Source organism: Talpa occidentalis, unplaced genomic scaffold (genome assembly GCF_014898055.3).
Source record: "Talpa occidentalis isolate TD23 unplaced genomic scaffold, MPIMG_talOcc4v2.1, whole genome shotgun sequence".
Classification (NCBI taxonomy): Eukaryota; Metazoa; Chordata; class Mammalia; order Eulipotyphla; family Talpidae; genus Talpa; species Talpa occidentalis.
Genome location: NW_026555331.1, coordinates 22,409,098 through 22,430,856, shown reverse-complemented (window position 1 = coordinate 22,430,856; position 21,759 = coordinate 22,409,098). Strand labels below are relative to the sequence as shown.

Below are 21,759 nucleotides of genomic sequence, written 5' to 3'. Positions count from 1 at the left end.
ACAGACTATGAGATTTGAAAGACAGACAAATCTATACTTGCTAGCTGTGACACAATGTTAATTACTTCACCTCTTTGGGCACGGCTTTCTCAAAATGTAAACTGGAAATATTAATACCTACCAAATAAGATTACTGTAAGAAGTAAGTCAGAGAAAAACCACATATAGCATGTCCTTGAATAAAGTCATTTCACGCAATGTCTCTGTGTTATAATATTGATGACAGGAGTGGAAAATGGATTCCCAGCCAGGGTTACTATCTTTGTGGAGTTTGCATATTTAACCCATGTCAGTGTGGGTTTTCCCTGGGTATTCCAGCTTCCCCCCACATCCCACAGATGTACACATGAGGTTCACGGATGTGTCACAATGGTGAGTCAGGGTGAGGGTTGGTGTGTGTGTGAGGGATCCTGTCATGAGCACCCTGTTCAATATAAGTTCCCATATTGTGCCCTGCACTGCTGGAGTATGCTCCAGCCATTCCTGACCCTGTAATGGAGTAAGTGGGTTGGAAAATGAATGAATGAATGAATGAATGAATGAATACAAATTCTTTAGTATGTATTTTGGGTCTTTATTTAAAAGTTTGGTGATGTTTTTATGATGAGAAATAAATGGTAAGAACTTAAATTGCATATACCAATTAGCCCACAATAAAACTGGTTATGAGTCATTTTGCTTAAAGTCATGTCTTCCAAGAACCTATCAACCATTAGGCAAGAACTCTTTAGCAACAGGTGGCTGTGTGTACATGATAAGCACTCAACAATGCTATTTTTCTCTCCTCTTCATTATAGTTTGGCAGGCTACTAAAAGGCTGAAAATTCTTTAAAGATAAGATATTCTTGTTGAGGTTATTTGGTTTTAACTAACAACTCATGAATCCCTTGATGCTCACTAAGTCTTAGCAATTTGCAAGTTGTCTTTATTGCTGCTTGATTCCTTCTGGGTATTTCTTTATATATTTACATTTGTAAACTTTTAACTTTATATGAATGACATTGTGAGATAAATGTAATATAATCAAATGAAGATGTTTCAGGTTGTAGATGTAGAAAAAAGAAGGAAAGAAAACATTGTGGATTAAATGGCTATATTCTTTTTTTTAAAGATTTATTTATTTATTTTATACAAGAACTGGGGTACAGGCCAGATGCACGGGAGGGTGAGAGGATTCACCAGAGACAGAGTGGGGAACAGAACAGGCAGACTGATGAAATTCACTGTTGAGGGGAGAAACGGGCGAGACAGGAGAGGTCCGCCACGCCATGTGGGACCCTCGCTGATGGGCCGGAATAGAACTTGTGCTACAGAGGCTGCGGACAGCTTCACAGCATGGTGCTCAACTGCCCGTGCCACCAAGGGAGGCCCTAAATGGCTATTCTTTTATTATTATATTTTTTTTAGCCACTGGGGAGGGCCTTATATATTTTTTACATCATTTTTCATTGTTGCACAATGTATGCATTTTCATCTTGGTTATAGTCCCCATACAATCCCATTGTTTTGATCCTAGTCCCTCCTTCCCCCTCTCATAGTGTGTCTCTGGTTTATAGTTGCTTTTTGATTTTGATTTTTACTTTATTATAATTAGTCTTTTTTCTGGTCCCTTATTTAGGTTTTCTATATTCCTGCTATGAGTGAGACCATCTGGTATTTTTCTTTTTCTTTCTGATTTATTTTGCTGAGCATGATCCCTTCCAGCTCCATCCATGTTGCTGCAAATTGCATGAGTTTATCTTTTTTGATTGTTGAGTAATATCCCATTGTGTATAAGTACCACATCTTCTTGATCCAGTCATCTCTTTGTAGATATTTGGGTTGTTTCCATAGCTTAGCTATTGTAAATAGTGCTGCTATAAACATAGGGGTGCAGGTGCCCTTTTAATTAATGTTTCTGTGTCCTTTGGATAAATACCTAGGAGTGAAATTGCTGGTTCATATGGAAGCTCCATCTTTTGCAGGTTGAGGAATCTCCACACAGCTTTCCATAGTGGTTGGATCAGGTTGCACTCACACCAGCAGTGCAGGAAAGTTCCTTTTTCTCCACATCCTTGCCAACATTTGTTGTTGCTAGTTTTTTTTTTTGTTTGTTTGTTTTTTAATATGTGTCATTCTCAGTGGTGTAAGATGGCATCTCATTGTAGTTTTGATTTGCATTTCCCTGATTACAAGTGATGTTGAACATTTTTTCATATGCCTGTTGGCCATTTGCATTTCCTCTTTGGAGAAGTTTCTTTTTAGCTCTTCTGCCTTAAATGTTTATATTATTAAAATGGTACCTGTAATAGCATGTTAATGCTTTTCCCAAGGTTACATGAGAACTGCAAGACTGCAAGAATCTCACTATAATGTAATTCTCCTCACTAGATATCAATTTTTTGTTTTAACCCCACAAACTTAAGGGTAATAAACAGCATAATTAGTGACCATCTTTGACTACTGAACTGATATATATATATATTTTTTTGGGGGGGGGTGAAATGGTTGGCATTGGAGGGGATAGAATAGGAGAGGCTCTAAGCAGGTGAGTGGAGGCTTGCAGGTCTATAAAATTCCCTCAATAATTTTTATTTGCACTTACATAGAAAGAAGACAGAATGTCTTTTAAACTACCACAGAGTAAATATCAAATAAATATAGTAGATAAAGAAATTAGGATAAAGTATAATGCCCAGCTTAGACCATAATCAGAGAAGTTTTTCTATAAATTTTTCAATAAGAAAAAGTTATAATCTGTTTTTCCTTTTACAGATAGAGAACAATGATAAGATGGTAAAGTCCTCATATGGTATTTTACAGGGGCAAATTACACTGACTGTTTTCAAACACTATGACCAAACAAATGGTAAGTTATCTTGCATTATCAGAAGAACAGGACAATGTCTGAAAGTGAAAGAACAAAGTTTATCAAAACACACAAAGTTTTCAAAACAATCGAAGGCCAATATTTCTAATAGGAAATGGTGATTTGATTCAGTTGAAATTCCAATTTTACATGACAGAGAAAAGTTATTATGTTATGCCTGAAAATTTTGTAGCTCAACATAATAAAATATTAACTAACACAAATTTAGAAAGATTGAGTAAAGTTCATGAAAAAAAAAAAAATGATCCATCACCTCTTGAAACAGTCTTTATAGTCTGAAACACATGGAGAGAAAAATTCTAATTACATACTGAGCATACCAGTAGAGCTCCAAAGAGATGTAAAGAAAGGTACAAAGAGAATATTTATGTATAAAACATAAATGTAGAAAATGATAGGCAGAAATTTATTTTGTGAGAGGGTTAATAATCCCCTAACTCCTTTTTTTTTTACAGCACCTTCTTAAATTCTGCTAACAACTTTCTGAAACTATAAGTTTATTTTTCTCTTTTTTTCTCAATAATTTACCTTTACATTTTTATGATTAACATGGCTATGGGCTATTTAATTATGTACACTCTCTCATATGACCCATATGTCTCTATTGGTTTATAGATATAACTTATGGTGCTTATTTTATAATATTATAATTGTTTATAGTAACTGTCTTAACATATTAAATAAAGGAGAATGACCAGCTGTTTTGTCGTACACTAAAGGATCTGGATTTGAGATTGGTAGGCTTGGGTTGAAGAGAAAGTAGATAAAAAACAGAAATAATGGTGAAGAAACAAAATTCATTTTATTACATAATTTTGATTAAGGGTTGAATGCATTTATGAGGCAGAAAAATCACAGTTCTACTCTCTTGGACTGATCATAAACCTACCCCCATTAATGCCACTGAACTTATGTTGATTGGCTCCTTTATAAAATGCACTGTTACTAATTGTTATTTCTAGTTTATTCCAGAGTTCTTTTTGTCTTTTTTCAAAGCATTAGGTCCATTTGAACATATCCTAACTAAGTGCACTACCAGATGACAAATGATAAACTGTTTACTAAGAATCAACCTCTGGGGCCTCCCCTGGTGGTGCAGGTGGGTGAACGCCATGCTGTGAAGCTGTCCACAGCCTCTGCAGTGCTGGTTTGATCCTGGCCGGCTGGCGAGGGTCCCACATGGCGTGGCAGACCTTTTCTGTCTCGCCCGCTGCTCACCTCAGCAGTGCATTTTGTCAGTCTGCCTGTTCTGTTCCCCGCTCTGTCTTTGGTAAATCCTGTCACCTTCCCACGCATCTGGCCTGTAACCGGTTCTTGTATAAATAAATAAATCTTTAAAAAAATATTAAAAAAATCAACCTCTGTACTAATGACATTTTTTTTCTATTATTTTCAATAATATGAGGCTGAAATAAAAAGACACTATGCACACCAACGGAAAACAGGCATAAAGACTTTATTAAAACAGAGAATTAGGAGTAATTTTAAAATCTGTTTGCCTAGTGTGACAATGACCTTTCCTCCTAGTTTCAAAAGGATTTTAGATACTGTCTACTGCAACTTCAATTAAATCCTACCCTCTCCTGAGACAAGACATCAAAATCTAATTCAGTTACAAGTAGCAATAATATTTAATTATCTCCTCCAGTTATCTATGTTGCCAAATGATAGTATTTCCTGAGAGTCACAGATGTCACTGTTGTAAGCAAAAACCAGTTTGGGGACATATACAGATTATCAGAACACATTAGCTTATTTAATATATCTATTCCTTATGGCTCATATTTACATAGAACAAAAATTTGCTCCCAGTCTAACCTACTTCAAATAACAATATTGTTAATATATTATCCTAGGGAAAATTATTTAACCTTTCTGGGTCTTAGTGTCCTTATTCAAACCTCTTAAGACCATGCCTGTCATATAATAAATACATAGTAAATATTAGCTTTTATTGTTACCTCAGGTGAAATATTTCTTATCTGGCATTCACAGGTACTAGGGACCAATAGCCTTCCAAATTAAATATACAATAAAATAAAAAATAAAAAATTGTCTATTGATAAGGTTGATGTAATTCATACCTTCTAGGTAAATATTACAGTATTTATATATTTTTCTTTGCTATGCTGCTCCATAAACCAGGAAGAAATAAACTCAGAGGCTGCAGAGAAAGCAAATTCCTCTGGTCCTACTGTGATTCTTGTGTGAGATCCTCACCTTGTAATTGCTTCAAGGACATGAGCCTGAATCATAGCTTCCAATTTTTGTAAATACTCTATTTTTTCCCCTCTTCTGTAATTCAACTCTCTATGAAGGGTCTAACTTCTTTTTTTTTTTTTTTTTAATTTTTTTTAAACTTTTTTTTTTTTTTATAGAGGCATGTTTTTATTTATTTATTATTTATTTGTTTGTTTGTTTTTGTTTATACATGCACTGGGCACAGTCAGAAGCACGGGAGGGTGAGAGAATTCACCAGAGCCAGAGCGGGGAGCAGAGCAGGCAGAAGGACCGAAGTACACTGCTGAGGGGAGCAGCGGGCGGCAGGAGAGGTCTGCTCGCCATGTGGGACCCTCCTCCGGTGGCCGGGGAGCAGCCGGGGATCGAACCGGCGCCGCAGAGGCCGCGGGCAGCTTCGCAACCCAGTGCTCAACCGCTGCGCCACCGGGGAGGCCCATGAAGGGTCTAACTTCTAAGTGATCCCAAAATTAACTCATCTTCTATATCAATCAGCAGACAGATTTTGACTTGCAACAAGCCTTAATAGTCAGATCATGAGGGTATATATAGGGAATAAAGTGCTTCTAGGAGTCTGCTATTTTAAATCCTCATAAAATTAAAAAATATTTTGGCCAAGGAATTTCAGACTATAACAACACAGAAGATAATTTCAATGAAAGTCTCCTTGTAAGTGAAGCACCATTATGGATATGTCACAAGCAACTCGGAACAACTTGGTTCAGAATGATCACATGGTGAGAAAACCTCTATACCATCTTATGCTCAGAGTGAGCAACTGATATAAGCCAAAGCTAACCCAATATAGATATAGGGGAAGAGAGAAGGAATCGAAAGATGACATTATTTCTAGCTTGAATGATTGGATGAAAATGATTTATAATTAAAGTAAAGAGTACAAAGGAAAAGATGATTTAGCTGAGGAAATAGTGAGTTCCATAAAGGTGTCTGGGGAGGATATGTATAGATGGATATACAAACTTGATACTCAGAAGAGATCTTGGTGTATGCAAATATTTCAAGACAGTCGAGAATTACATTACCCATAAACTACTTCAGTGCACCCACACAATCTTAACACTGTATGTAAACATATTAAATATCTCAAAAATCAGTAAACTATGTACTATTTAATAAATAGAATACAAGATGAAAAAAATAGAGAAACAGTAAGGGTTCCTTTCTTTTTCCTTAAAGGGTGAATGACTATAAATTCCCAAACATAAAGGAGATATTTAAGTTGACTAACTTGCTAAGCTTGTTGAAGAAATGTACAAACTATTGCTCCACGGCCACATGCAGTCTGTTATCTGTTTTGGTAAATGCAATTTTATTGGAACACAGCCACATGTACTTATTTGAATATTATCTATTACTAAACAATGGAAGAAACAAGTAGATGTAATTGAAACTGTGTGCCACAGAGCCCAGAATTTTATAAAATTCTGCTTTACCCCAGTCTATTGTTTATATATATATATATATATATATATATATATATATATATATTCTTCCATATAGTGCTCCAGTAAGTAAGAAAATTAGTGTCAACTGGATACCACAAGAATACTGCTATAAAATGTTAAGTCATTTGTTCTGGAATAGTCTTCCACTCATTACTTGTAACCTTTCTAACCAGCACTTTATCAATTGCTAAACAGTAATAACAACTCCTCTTCTTTCTTCATAAGGTTGCAAGCAAAAACTTAAAAAAAAAAAGTTATAAAGCAATGAACAAGTATAAGGTAATATTAGAGATTTTTATATTGTCTAATCATGAAATCAAAACAGTAAGAATTATATAAGGAAACAGAAATATATGTTTATCTACCTACCTTATGACAGCACTTTCCTATCTAATATTTTGTTATATTTATAAAAAAATACTTACGTCAAGTAAAGTTCATTGATATCAATCACCCTTTCTGGAAAAATGTAGCACAGCTATTTTAAATATTTGTGTAATGTCATCTAGCTAACTTATGTTAGGGTCTGGGAGTAATTAAAGTCTCTTAATTCCTAATAATCTTTCTATAGGAGCACACATCTAGATTGATGACTAACTTGATATGTCAATCATAGTTGATATACAAGTATGTGTATCTGATACACATAATTTTAATGTAGAGAGCTCAGAGAATGAGATAAAATAAACAATTTGTTTAAATATGAATTTCTTCAAATTCATTATAGTTATTCTTTTTTGGACATTAAATAAACTTTCCTTTTAGAATAGCTTTAGAGTTACAGAGAAGTTGCAATCATAGTATGATAAATTCTCATATATGCTATGCCCCATTTGCCCTATTGTTAATTTTTTATTTAAACTAAATAATGAGTGACAATCAACAGTTATCATATAAAAAGTCAGAAAAGTGAGAAAATATGTAGATGTGTTAAGTAGATTCATCATTTTTCTTGTTTGACTAATAATTATGTCAAGATGTTGTTACTTGTCCAAGGTCAGATAAAAAAAATCAATGACATAAAATTAGAAATAGAAGTTGATGTGTTAAATGAGGGATTATGAGGATGAATGAATTAATGTCTTCAAAATGACTTCAAAATATGTGGACTATTTAAAATGTGTGAACTCCTGCCTAAAGACAAATGATTACTAATACAAATATATACTTTACTAAATTACCTCCACGCAAAATATGTCCTTTCATTAGTTTCTTGTTTATTTGCAACATGACCTGGCATGGTTCCTGGAGTATTTGGAGGTGAGTGAAAACATACAAGTTTCTTCTTGCTTCAGAACAATGATAATGGAAATCCCAGTGTTATTTTGTTATGTAAATTTTAGAAAAGAAGACAAGTTACTTATTTGTTGACCAAAAAAGTACAGGATGTCTGTCTTATTTAAAAAATCAGATTTCTGGGCCTCCCCGGTGGCACAGCAGTTGAACGCTGGGTTGCGAAGCTGCCCACAGCCTCTGAAGTGCCAGTCCGATCCCTGACCACCAGGCGAGGGTCCCACATGGCACACAGATCTCTCCTGCCGCCCGCTGCTCCCCTCAGCAGTGTATCATCAGTCCGCCTGTTCTATTTCCTGCTCTGGCGCTGGTGAATTCTCTCACCCTCCCACGCTTCTGACTGTACCCAGTGCTTGTATAAATAAATAAATAAATAAATAAATAAATAAATAAATAAATAAATAAATCTTAAAAAAAAAAATTAGATTTCTGGGACCTCACTGGTGGTGCAAGGGGTTAAGATGCAACCTATGAAGCAATCCGCAGCCTCTGCAGCACAAGTTCGATCCCTGGCCAGGGAGCAACCCACATGGTGCAGCAGACCTCTCCTGTATCACCCACTGCTCCCCTTAGCAGTGTATTTCAGTCTCCCTGTTCTGTTCCTCACTCTGTCTCTGGTGAATCTTCTCACCCCCATATCTCTGGCCTGTACCCTAGTTCTTGTATGCATAAATAAATAAATCTTTTAAAAAATCAGATTTCTTATATTTTTGTACATTTAAACCCCATTTTATAGGTGCTCCAAATCCATTTTCTTTGAAACGTGGAAATAAGCCCATACATATGTGGACAACTAACTTATGATAAAGGAGATAGGAGCATACAATGAAGTAAGAAAAGTCTCTTCAAATAAATGGGAAAACTGTACAATCACATGTGAGAGAATGAAATTAGACCACTAACACCATACACAAAACTTAGTACAAAATTGATTAAAAATTTGGATACAAAACTTGAGACCATAAAATACACAGAAAGAAACAGGCACTATGCCTCTTGATTCATCCTTGGAGATGTGTTTGGGAACTCCATTAACAAGGAAAATAAAAGAAATATAAACAAATAAGGCTACATCAAACAAAATCACTTCTGTATAGGGAAAGATGTTATCATCAAAATGAAAAGACAACTCACTGAATGGGAAGGAATATTTGTATATCATATATTTAACAGGGATCAATATCCAAAAATTTATAAGGAAGTAATGAAATTCAACAACAATAACACTAACAAAAAGAAACCCAATTGAAAAAATGGGGAGAGGGGACCCCCCTGGTGGCTCAGGGGTAAAGTCTCAGCACTATCAATGTATTGCCATGTGTGCAGCATGAGTTTGATCCAAAGCCATGGAGCTAACCCTATATGGTGTGGGAGACCTCTCCTGTATCTCCTGCTGCTCCCTGCAGCAGAGTATTTCAGTAGTTCTGACTGTTCTGCTTCCCACTCTGTCTCTGGTGAATCTTCTCATGCCCCCACCTCTGGCCTATACTTCAGTTCCTGTACACATAAATAAATAAAAATTAATAAAGAAGAAAAATGGGGAAAGGGTGTGAATAGATGCTTTTCCAAGGAAGACATACAGGTCACAAATGGACACACGAAAAGATGTTTATCTTTTTATGTTATTTGGGAAATGAAAATCATAGCAACAATGGTTGTGAGAATAGCTATTATCCAAAAACAAGAAATAACAATTGTTGGAGAGAATATGGAAACAAAGGATCCTTAATCATTGTTGATGAAGATGTAATTGGTGTAGCCATTATGGAGAAGTGTATAGAAATTCCTCTGAAATCTAAAAATAGAAATACCATACAACGTAGTTATTGCACTTCAGGTATTTGCCTGAAAACCAAAACAAACCATTATTTGGAAGATATATATATATATATTTTATATATATATATATATATAATATATATATATATATATATCTCCCCATGTTTAATGCAGCATCATTACAATTTCCGGGAGACAACCTAAGTGACCATCAACAGATGATTGACTGAAGAAGCTGTGGTACATATACACAATGGAATATTAATCATTTGTTTAAAAAAAAAAGAAAAAAAAGGAATCCTGACATTTACAACATGGATGCACTTAGAGAGAAGCATGCTTAGTGAAATAAACAGAGAAAGACAGTCATGTATAAGTTCACTCACATAAGGTATATATAAAAACCAACCAAATAAATTAACTAAATAAACAAAAATAAACTTGTAAAGTATAAGATCAATTAGTGGTTACTAGAAGGAAAGAGGGAAAAAGGAAAAGGAGTGGGTAAATCCAGTAACAGGGTCAATTGTATGGTAAAGGATAAAACTGAACTTTTAATGTTGAATCTAATGTAGTATAAAATCAGTGTAATGTAGATGTTGATTTATGACGCACACCTAAAACATGTATACTGTTATAATGCAATGTTACTTCAATTAAAAAAAAAATGTAAAAATAGGGTGACTCTGATGGTGCAAGGGGTTAAGCGTCAGAACTCTGAAGCTATCCGCAGCTACTGCAGCACGAGTTCAATCCCCAGCCAGGGAGCTGACCCACATGGTGCAGCAAACCTCTCTTGTCTAGCTTGCTGCTCTCCTCAGCACTGTATTTCAGTCAATCCACCTGTTCAGCTCCCCACTCTGTCTCTGGTGAATCCTCTCACCCCCCTACCTCTGGCCTGTACCCCAGCTCTTGTATGCATAAATAAATAAATCTTTACAAATAAATTGTAAAAATAAAGAAGCACAGCTCTCTATAATAATCATATATATAAAATTCCATCATTGATATTTTATTTGTTGATTATTTTTGCCTTTTCCAAAATATGAATTACAGAAATATATTTTTAAGATGAAACTTACATTTTGATTACTAAGCTGTAAATAAGGTTTTACGTGTTAAGTTCTTAGTAGCTCCTCTTCTTCACTTTCCTTTCCTGGTGATTGGTGAAAAATCACTGCTCACACCAATCAATCAATGTAACACTTAGGAAAGCTGGAGGGCAGTGGAGAGAACTGCAGACCCAAGGAAAGGGAATGGATGTTTGTTGAGGGATATCATGTGTGAGCTGAGCATTTGACAATTTACATCTTTTATTGTTGGAGCTACAGAGATCTGGCAACATAGCTATGCCCATTCACATTTTCTATTTGACAAAACTTGGTAGGAATGAGATTTGAACAATTTGCCAAAGGTCACACAGCTTAGGAAAAGCTGGATGTAAATATGAACTATGTGCCTGCTTGCAATAGAGGTTAATATATGGAGAGGAGATTTCCTGCTTCTGAGTTGTGTTAGACTCTTGATTTCCAATGATTCTTTTACTGTTTCTACAAATTTCCCTGCACTTCTACAATCCCCAACAAATAGTCAAGTTTCCTTTTATAAAAGTGAAGGAGATGCAGAAAGAGTTCTTTGAATCCCTACTACATATAATTAAGGCCAGATTTTTTCCAACTTTATGGACAGAGGGATGATGCTGAGAACTGAACACAAGCTTGGGACTCATAACATTGTGACAGCCAAATTTCTGCTCCTAAGGTTGTGTATAACTTTCAGTTGTTTGTTTGTTTGTTTGTTTGTTTCCATAGGCATTCTGTCTTAACTAATTAAATCTTTATACTTAACTTACTTTCACAACATGAATGAGATTTGACATGGTTATGCAAAATTGTAAAAGACCACACTATGGTATTATTATAGTTTAATATTTACTTAAAATATTAACTTAAAACATAAATGCAGAGATTACTCAAGAAGTTGCTTACATATTATTAATCAATTAATAACCAAAATTTTCACCAAATTTTATCAAAACAAACTGATAACCACAGCCAAGCCATACTCTAAGCAGAATAAAAATTAGCATACATAAGCAAAAAAAAAAAAACAAAAAGAAGTTTCCAAAATTAGTGTTTATCATGGGTTCCCTACTCTTCAGACACCTTCTTTAAAAACCTATAGATGCATAAGTCATTTTAGTTAATGTTAGTAATAGTTTTATACTTGCCATGACATTTAAAATTTCATCTGTTTTGTTCTAGGAATGTATCAATCATTTTCAACTTTGTGTTAAGACCACCTAGGATTCAAATGACTGAAATATAAAGCAAAATTTTGGAAGCCAGGACCTCCCCTGTGGCGCAGCGGTTGAGCGCTGGGTTGCGAAGCTGCCCGCAGCCTCTGCAGCGCTGGTTAGATCCCCAGCTGCTCCCCGGCCACTAGAGGAGGGTCCCACATGGCGCGCAGACCTCTCCTGCTCCCCTCAGCAGTGTACTTTGGTCCTTCTGCCTGCTCTGCTCCCCGCTTTGGCTCTGGTGAATTCTCTCACCCTCCCGCGCTTCTGACTGTACCCAGTGCTTGTATAAATAAATTAAAAAAAAAAAAAAACTTAAAAAAAAAGTTTTGGAAGCCAATCTATTTATAATTTGGCCATAGTTTATAACAAAAGCTTTCCATGGTATTGGCTATGCTGAGGAACGAACAACAGTTTTCAAGGGAGTATGGATTCAAGAATTGGCAGTAGACATATATGCAGTGAAAAGTATAAAAATCTAAGAAGTAAGTTTGCCCAAATAAATTAGCATTGCTAAAAGTGGATCTGTTTATATGGATAGAAACAATTGTGTGTCTTATGTCACTGGAGACTGTCAATTTTCAAAAGATAATAGAATAGAAAATATATACATATATGGAACTAGAAATACAGAAAAGAACACATCTGTTTTAAAACATAGGCAAAGTAATGAACAAATAAATTGGAGGAATATATTTTAAAAAGTCATTCTATTGGATAAATAGTCCTTCCATTGGTAACCTGAATGTATACCTACATGGGATTTATTAAGGTCAATAGACTTGTAAATTTCAATAAGTTTGAAAGCAAGCAAAGCTAATTTCAAAATGGGGGAAAATTCCCACAACAATAACTTTATTTTCTAAATTTCCCCATAGGGTGATTTTATTTCATTCTTTCCATTAAAGATCTAGGCACAAAAAAAACCTACTCTCAAAGAAATACTTTAATAAAACAAACTTCATAGTTACTTTTTTGTAGTCAGATTTTCATTAATTCACTTATTAAAATCTATTATATACATGGAATAGACATTAAAATGTATATGCAAATAATCTATTTACAGTTTAAAAACCCTTTTTTGCATTTAGAGGAAAATATTAATTAACACTATGTTTTGAGAGACGCCTTTCCCTACACCTTTTTGAGATAAGATCATGTATTATGAAAAAGTTTGGTTTTAGGATAAGAAAGATACAAATTATGGTTATTCCACTAACTTCTTTGAGTTTGAACAGGTAATTTAATATCTGTAAGGCTCAGTTTGTTCTGATGAAAAATGGAGGGGGTAACATTAATGAAATTATAATAAGGGTTAAATAACTATCAAAGAGGCATAGTAGACCCTCACAGATGTCATTGTTTTATAAAATGGAATTCATTCCCCACTATAACTAGTTTTGTAAAAAGGATTGATGGGCTGGATAGACAACAGACTGATTATACTTAATATAATAAAAGTTATGACAACATCTGAATTCTGAATCTTTCCTATGTTCCAGGAATTGTACTGTGTCTGACTGACAATGGTTAATTTTTTTGTCATAACTAACTCATAACAAGGTAGTGGGTACTGCTGTTGTAACCATTTTGTAGTGAGAAAAATTAAACAGAGAAATGTGAATTAACCCACTCAAATAATCAGAATATAAACCCAAGTCTTCACAGTCTACACCTAGATTATTCCCCAGGTTCACAGTAATTGGTCTTTGAAAATATTCACACCAAACACAAATCGAAATACGACAATTCAGATGAGAAAGGGAATCTCAAATCTGGCTACAGCAGGCAACAAAGAAAAACAAAATAATATAAAGCAGAAGGAATACAAGCTACATGACTTCCTGGAAGATACTGCGAGTATGACTGCTCATCACCTCCCAAATCCAAATCTCTGTGGTTGCTTGTGCCAGATCTATACAAGCCTTTGATATTAAAAATAAATTTCCTCATATATATTAGTTTGTGTGTTACATAAACACAGGGGTTGGGGAAAAATGTCTCATCACCATAAAAGCTTTCAGACTCATACTAACATGAATGATGATATATGTTTAGTTAATATGGGGCCACATAGGAATTCCCACATTATTTACAGCAGTCCATATAATAAGTAAATCACAGAGGATCCTTTTCATTTTTATTGTCATCAGTGGAGCATTTTTGCCTCCATAGAAAAGGACTGGATCTTAAACCACAGATCAAATCTCTACCAATTTGCCAGATTTTGTAGCACATTATAATTTACACAGATCTGTGACCTACAATTACATCTCCAATTAGAGTAATTAAAATTAAATGCTTTTGAGAATTTTGGTAGTTTTATGAAATAATTATAACATGGCCATTAGCATTTTGTTCTATAAAAGTAAGTACTGCTAACTACTGAAAGACTGATGACCTGAAGAAATTCTTGACTCCTTTTCTCATTTAAATACAGAATAACTTAGTCCTAAGGAAAATGTCCTTCATTTTCTCGAAGATTATTTTTCTTTGTCTCAGTCAAAACATTCATGAAAATGAAAAGCAAGGATACCCTCTATTCCAAAGATTGAGGTGGTGATTCCAAAATTTTAATACTTTCATTATCAGTATTCTTTATCTCCAACATGAAATTTCCCCCTTAACTCATCTATCATCATCAATTAATTACATAGATTTCACATATTGAGTCAATGCATACACCTTGACAGCCCTTTAATTATCTATTTATTTGACACATTTTCCCTTGTAATCACTTTTCATGATTGTTAATTTTAAATTATAAAATATTGTCAAAACTTCAGTTGGAAGTACTAGAAAATCATCTATTAAGAATACAATAATGAAACATTCAGTAATCTCTCAAAATGTCATACTATCTCTATATCTACTCTCATCTGTCCATTCATTGTCACTATCTGAAACAAATTTGGAAGCATGATTGCTTGAATGAAGCAGTTGGGAAGTTAATTGAGGTACACTAGATTTTCAAGTGAAAAAAAAAAACTTTGGAATAACTAATATGAAATTAATGAAGAAATTAAACATATTATAGTAAAGGAAGGGTGTGTAACCATGCAACTCCATGGACAGTGACTACACATACAAGCAAATGAAAGCAGCTGACCACGTACCCACACACCTTGGCAGAGGTGCACTCCACACTCGTCGGCCACCACCAAGACAAATGATCTCTGATGTTCCTTCCAGCCGATAACCTGATGAACATGAGAAGGTCAGCGTGTCACCAACCCCAAAGCTGAACCCAATTCGGTTACCATATTGAGGAATTCCAGGATCTTCACAAGGTTCCAGATTATATTCTGTAAATTAAAGGCAGAGGAAGACTAAGATAATGTATTCACTTTAAGAGCAATATCCTTACTGTTTGCAAACAGGATACTTTTAGGGATTAGTGACACTTTTTTAAAAGATGTATTTATTTATGCATACAAGAACTGGGGTATAGCCCTGGGGTTGGGGCAGAGGGAGGTAAGAGGATTCACCAGAGACAGAGTAGGGAGAGCAGAACAGGACAGATCTACTGAAATACAGTGCTGAGGGGAGTAGTGGGTGAGTCAGGAGAGGTCTGCTGTGCCATGTGGTCACCTCCCTGGCCTGGGATCAAACTGGTGCTGCAGTGGCTGGTGACAGCATGATAGCACTGACTTTAACCCCTGAGCCACCAGGGAGGCCCCTTAGTTATACATTTTAAAAGTGACTATATCATGCAATTATAGGAACATGCTAATGGCACACAAAATATTCATCTTTCATGAAAGAACTAATCACTTCATGAGTACTTTTATGTGTGAAATTCAATATATTTAAGAAAATGTCACTTTCTGATAAGTGAAAAATGCAAATATTTATCCTGTAGTCTTTTTTCTGCATTATATATATATTATATAATATATACTACTTATATATAGTATATATACACTTATATATATGCATGTATATGTAAGTAGTTGCATATATTCAAACATAAAATATGATTTGTAATGAAATCATTTGTAGTTTTGAAACTCATTTTACTTAAGGTTTAGTATACAATATAAATGCCCTTATGCTTCTAGTATTCAAGGAGTTCAGTAATTCATATTCTGTAAAAATTTTGACTTCAGATGCAAGAGTTTATGTAATACTGAAGTACAACATACCAAAAATTGTTATAGTATTACTTTATATAACAAGAAATGTTCACCAAGCAATGTATGAATATCATAAAAATGAAAAACTTAATATTCTACAGCTTATGAGACAGTAGAGTTGATTAAATAATATCATAATTTATATAAAGACAAAAGAAAACTATTCTCAATATATCCATTTACTGAGTAACTGCAATGGAAAACAGGAGGGACTATTTCATGTTGATGATGGCAATATTTTTTGTTTAAAATTTTATTTGGATATATTTTTAATATTATAGGTTAAAATCATAGTGTTCATTTATTAATCATTATGTAATATTTTAATAATTATTTTAGAAAGTAAGTATTTGCATGCAAATACAAAAATAAGAGTTGAAGAACAAGGTTAACATTTGTATGAATATATGCATATGCATATATATATATAACGCATTACAATTTTAGCACTAGCAATTAATTTGTTTCTGTTTTAAATAATAACAACTTGTCTATTACATTTAACAAGAAAGCAGAGCTCTAACTTATAAGAATGATTTTTATGCACTTTGGTCTTATAAATTCCTTTGCTGGAATTCAAGTCACAGTATTGCCTATATATGAGTTTATTATAGAAAAAAGAGCAGTTACATTATTTTCTAGGTCATCTAGTTCCAAATGAATAAGTTTATATTAATCTTAGTCTTTTAACTATGCCTTTTTCAAGACACATAATGCTAGAATATTACTGGTTTAGTTGTGCAATAATTTAAAATATATGTTTGAATTTTCATTTTACGTCTCATAAGCATTTTAGCTACTCTCACCCTCTGTTAGAATTATGCAGGGGTGCAAGTTAAAGAAATGTAACTTATGTACCTATAGTAGATTTTTAATGAATTAATTTCTTTTATTTGTTTAAAGGTTCTCTTCAATGCATCATTATAGATAATCTTTGATGTATTATTAATCTTCCTTTAAAGTTTCCTTTTCTTTTTGACAGATTATTTGTCTTCTTTTCTATTACTTTTCCTTCTTTTTGTCATAAGTTATGAACATACTTATAAAAACTTGATTTATTATTAACAAGACTTTCTGTTTATTTTCTTACCAGAAAAGGTAATATTGAATCCTTCATATGATATGGAAAAATCTGAAATGAAGCGCAACTGAGCCCTAAAATTTCCATAGAGACCAGCATTGATTGTTGAAGGAAGTTCTGAACCCGTCAGGCGTGCTAGTGGTTGATTAAAACTACCGTTCTCTGTGATCAGTAAGTAGTCATGATGATCTTCCAAATGAAAGGTGTGAAAGTTAAATTGCACACCTATGAAGAAAAAGGACAATTAGACTTACACAAGATGCAGGCAAAACATATTCAGTGTTTCCAAAGTAACTATAACCAGGAAACTCCTTACAACTGATTTCTCTGAAAATGAAAAAAGCATTGTTACAAAATATTCCAAAATATTCTACAATATTTTTCTTGATTTCCTCTCTTTAGTTCCCTTATAAAAGTAAAATAGTCTTTGAAACTCCTTGGAAATAAAATTTCAAGACAAATTACTGAAATCACCTATAAGCTTTCTGAAAATTTCAAGGAAAGTTTATAGCCTTTATTTAGAATAGAAGCACAGTTTTCTGACATGTTTTATTAGCCTTCTTCATTTCCTTTTGCAATCTCCTCAAACCATACACGATAACTAATATAAAACAAAGGAAAACACAAATGGAGCCATCCCAAGTCTGGGTAAAAACCAGAGTCAGGAAATTGGTGAGGGTCAGGCCTCAAACACATCAAGGTTTCCAGGCATGCTCTGGCATGACCAGACACCTCCCCCTGGAGAAGAGACGGCCTTTGTGCCAAAGGGCACTGGGCTGAAATTTTACCAACCACCATTTGACAAACTTTCCACCAATCAGATCTGCATTATATGAATACTTCATTAATCCCACCAGAGAATGGACTATCCCCTCTTTTTGTGTATATAAACACTTTTTGTCCCCAGGCAACTTGGGCTGCTCCAGGGATTCTTGGGTATGTGTCCTCTAGCCCCCAATAAACATTTTTTCCTTTTGCTGTAATTCAGCCAGGCTTCGGTTTCTCATTATACACATATAAACAATGTTTAATAATATGGCTCACTGTAAACAAGGTTCATTGCAGGCTGCCTGATACTGTAGTTAACCGAACTGAAACTGTTGAAGACTGTATGTATTCAAACTCCTTGACTTATTGCTAAATGGTAAAAAAGATTACTGATGTTGTATTTTAAATGTCTTATTTCTTAAATATTGCAATACTTTAATCTGTACAGAAGATAGAAAAAAATCAATTGTATTTTATAGAACTTTAGAAATTGAGTTTAACTATATGTTAATAGTAAAATATGATTTAGTGAACTACAAACTTAGTGGGAATCAAGGTGACAAGAAAAATATTAATAAAACTAAACAAAACCCTCTTTAATGGAAATATTGAACCAAATGATGCCATACTGTATGTCATTCTGGAAAACCACACTTCTGAAAAATATTGATATCCCCGAATATCAATAAGTCGGGGTCACATTTAGAGAGGGGTGATTAGAATAATGATGACAATAAAAATATTTTATAATAAAGAACTAAAGAAAGCAAGTGTTTAGTCTGAGAAGGGAAGGCTATAATAAGAATCTGCAGGTAGCTTGCTATATTTACAGAACTTTTGGTCGAAGCAGAGATTTGATTATTTTTGTTTGTTCTAAGTCCAAAGGGCAGAACAGGAATTACAGACACAGAATCATTTTCAGGCAATTAGAATTGTACAACATTTGAGCAAGTTTTCCCAAGAGGTAAGGTTCCCACCAATGAAAATAACAGTATCAAACTTGTTCATCATATTGATGGGAAAATGTAGAAAGAAATTAGATGAGAGATAAGATTACATTACTTTGGCAATTTCTCCCAGTTTTGAGATTATCCTTCACATAACTTTGACTATACTTTGGAATAGTTATACTTCCAGTAAAACTTTGTTGGCTCTTAAAAGAAACATCTAAAACTGCATTTCTTGCCATGTAAATACAGATTTAATTAACACTTGCAACCTGTGAAGATGCAAAACCTTAAGTGTTAATTAAACCTCTATTTACATAGCAAGCAGTATGCAGCCCTCCATTTTCTTGTATAATACAAGGAAGCTTATTTTAAACTCCATTAATCCACTGCACACCAGAATAATAGGATGCTTTGGTTAACTTCCAGCAAGGAATCATGTATTATGGAGAACAATAAGAACCACAGTTTACAATATCTTTCACCTCATTCCTGGTATTTCATTCCTAAAATGAACACAAGAATATTAATTTAACAATATTTTCCTCAACAAAAATTCATTTCATGATAATAATCATCCCTATATAATCCTGAAACACAATAAAATTAAGCTAAAAGCAGAATTAATTTGTGAAAAGCACAAGGAAATGTAAATATATTAAATACAAACTTTTATTTTTCAAATTGTACCCACATTTTCTCCCTGGTAGGATTTTTCATTTTTATTTTTTCTAAATTTTCTATAATAAAATCACTAAGTTCAATATAAAAAAAAATCAATAGGAACAATTTAAGAACATAGTAAATGAAAAAACACTTCCCCAAATCAGTCATTTAAATGAATACATAAAATATTTTTAAAAGATAAGCACAGATATCCAGGCAAATATTGTTTTTTCCAGGTAAATAACAGATTTCCAGGTAAATCATTTTAATCCATTTTTATTTGATATGTTAGGAAGGTCATTTTTTATATTTTTATTATTTTAATCACTTGCATTGGTAATTTGCTGGCTTGATTGTATTGCATGAATGAATCATATTTGGTATTACAGGTCTTCTCATTTATTTGTTCAAAAGACACTTATTAACAACTCTCATATACAGTATAATTTTACCACTTCTGTTTAATTATGTGATATATGCCCAGATATTAACACAGCACCATAGAGAAAATTTGAGACACAAATATTTCTTAAATGGTTATAAGTTTAAATAGGACATATAATTATATTTATAATAAATAATAATAAACATTTTACAAATGACTGCATATAAACACATTGTGAAGATGCTCCAGAGCATCTTCATATTCATTTTGAACTTCTGAAATCAATCTTTAACAGCACTAAAGCAGAGAATAAAAGACTGAGGTTTTGTTGATAAGAAAACTGCAAATAACATTTAATATATCAAAAGAAACAATCTCATATCACCATTGTGGTAAAAGCATGAGAATATTATAACATTATGGTAAAGTAATAATAATCTGCAGTTGCTAAAACTGAAATTTGTTTTAGCATATTTTAGTACTGATCTATATTTCCTGGTGATAAATGACATTGCCACGGAGAGTGAAGTAAAAACAGATATAATGAAAATTCAGAAGACAGTCCAATTAAAACTGCATGAGACAAATTACCTTTTCCATGGGTTACATCAACAGTCCATGTACAATTCAGAGAATTTGGATAAAATTCTGGGTAACCAGGTGATAAGATTGTTCCACTGGGCCCTCTAACATCTCCTCCACATAATGCTGAAAATTAAAAAAAAATACAGTCGTATGATCAGTCACTGAGAGGGAGAAGCTAAACAAATGTCTCCTTTCTTGAGATAAAATGAGTCTGATTTTCTCTGCTTAAGCTATTTCAAGATTGTATAAAGACCTCTTCCAGTACTAGGAAATCACTCCCACATTGCAGCACTAGAAAGGGAAAAGATAACTAACAGCCTCTGAGAATTAATACTGGCCCAAGAGAATTCAGCTCAACTTTCCACATTTAAATGAAGTGTGTACTTATCTTATACATTTCTAATTATAACAACATTTGCATAAGTTGGTTATAAATTAAACATGAGTAATTAATTGTTTAGCAGTCTCTCTTATTGAACTTTAAGAAAATGAACTGCTAATTATTCAAAATTATTTCTTAGAGACTCCTAAAGGGATAGGTGTCATTCTTTATAAAGTTCTTTTCAAAACAGTGAAGTAAGCTGTGAACATTTTGAAGACTGATTCTGTACTTTGTATTTATCTGGGAAATATCATGAACAAAAGTAAATATTTGAGAGGATATAGATTTTTAAATAAATTCTCCAAGATAATAAAAATAAATGGTTATGAAGTCAGTGGAATGAAAAGTTGATTCATTTTATTTATTCAAGAAGAAAAATCAATATACAATATCTTATCCCACATTTAACAACCATCAGTATTAATAGCATGCCAGATAATCTTATCAGTATTTAAAGCTAAAGATGATGATGCTATATAGCTTAGGAAGGATGTATATTATAGTAGGAGCAAAGATTCTAGTGGCCACGTATAGAAGCGTCTTGTACAAGCGTCCAAGTGTCTTGGACATGGGCAAGGATAGTGAAAATTAAACCAACATGGAGCTTTCTCTGCTTGATCTTTGGTTATCTTCTCTAGGACACTAGAAAAAAATGAGTTTGGAACTTTTTCACTTCCATGATTTCTTCCAAGTAATAATTCTGAGCGGAAGAGTTGAATCTGGTGGCTCTTCTACGCTGACTGACTAGTAATGATACCTCTGCAGTTCCTGGTAGTGAAGGATTAAATCCTTCAATATTGAAATATTTACAAATTATACAAAATTTAAAGCTATTTCTCCCTTTGTTATTTATTTTATGTCACCAACA

General features: G+C 33.6%; 1 protein-coding gene across 4 annotated transcripts in view; it reads right to left on the bottom strand.

The window, feature by feature from the left end:
- Positions 1 to 21,759, bottom strand: part of CSMD3 (CUB and Sushi multiple domains 3) — an 831,873-nt gene that overhangs the window by 256,366 nt on the left and 553,748 nt on the right. For all 4 annotated transcript variants that reach the window (XM_054692020.1, XM_054692021.1, XM_054692022.1 and 1 more), the window contains 3 exons: positions 20,516 to 20,632; positions 17,168 to 17,383; positions 15,058 to 15,246 (listed from right to left, as the gene is read on the bottom strand). In XM_054692020.1, coding sequence (XP_054547995.1) covers positions 15,058 to 15,246; positions 17,168 to 17,383; positions 20,516 to 20,632 — 522 coding nt within the window. The remainder of the gene's footprint in view (positions 1 to 15,057; positions 15,247 to 17,167; positions 17,384 to 20,515; positions 20,633 to 21,759) is intronic.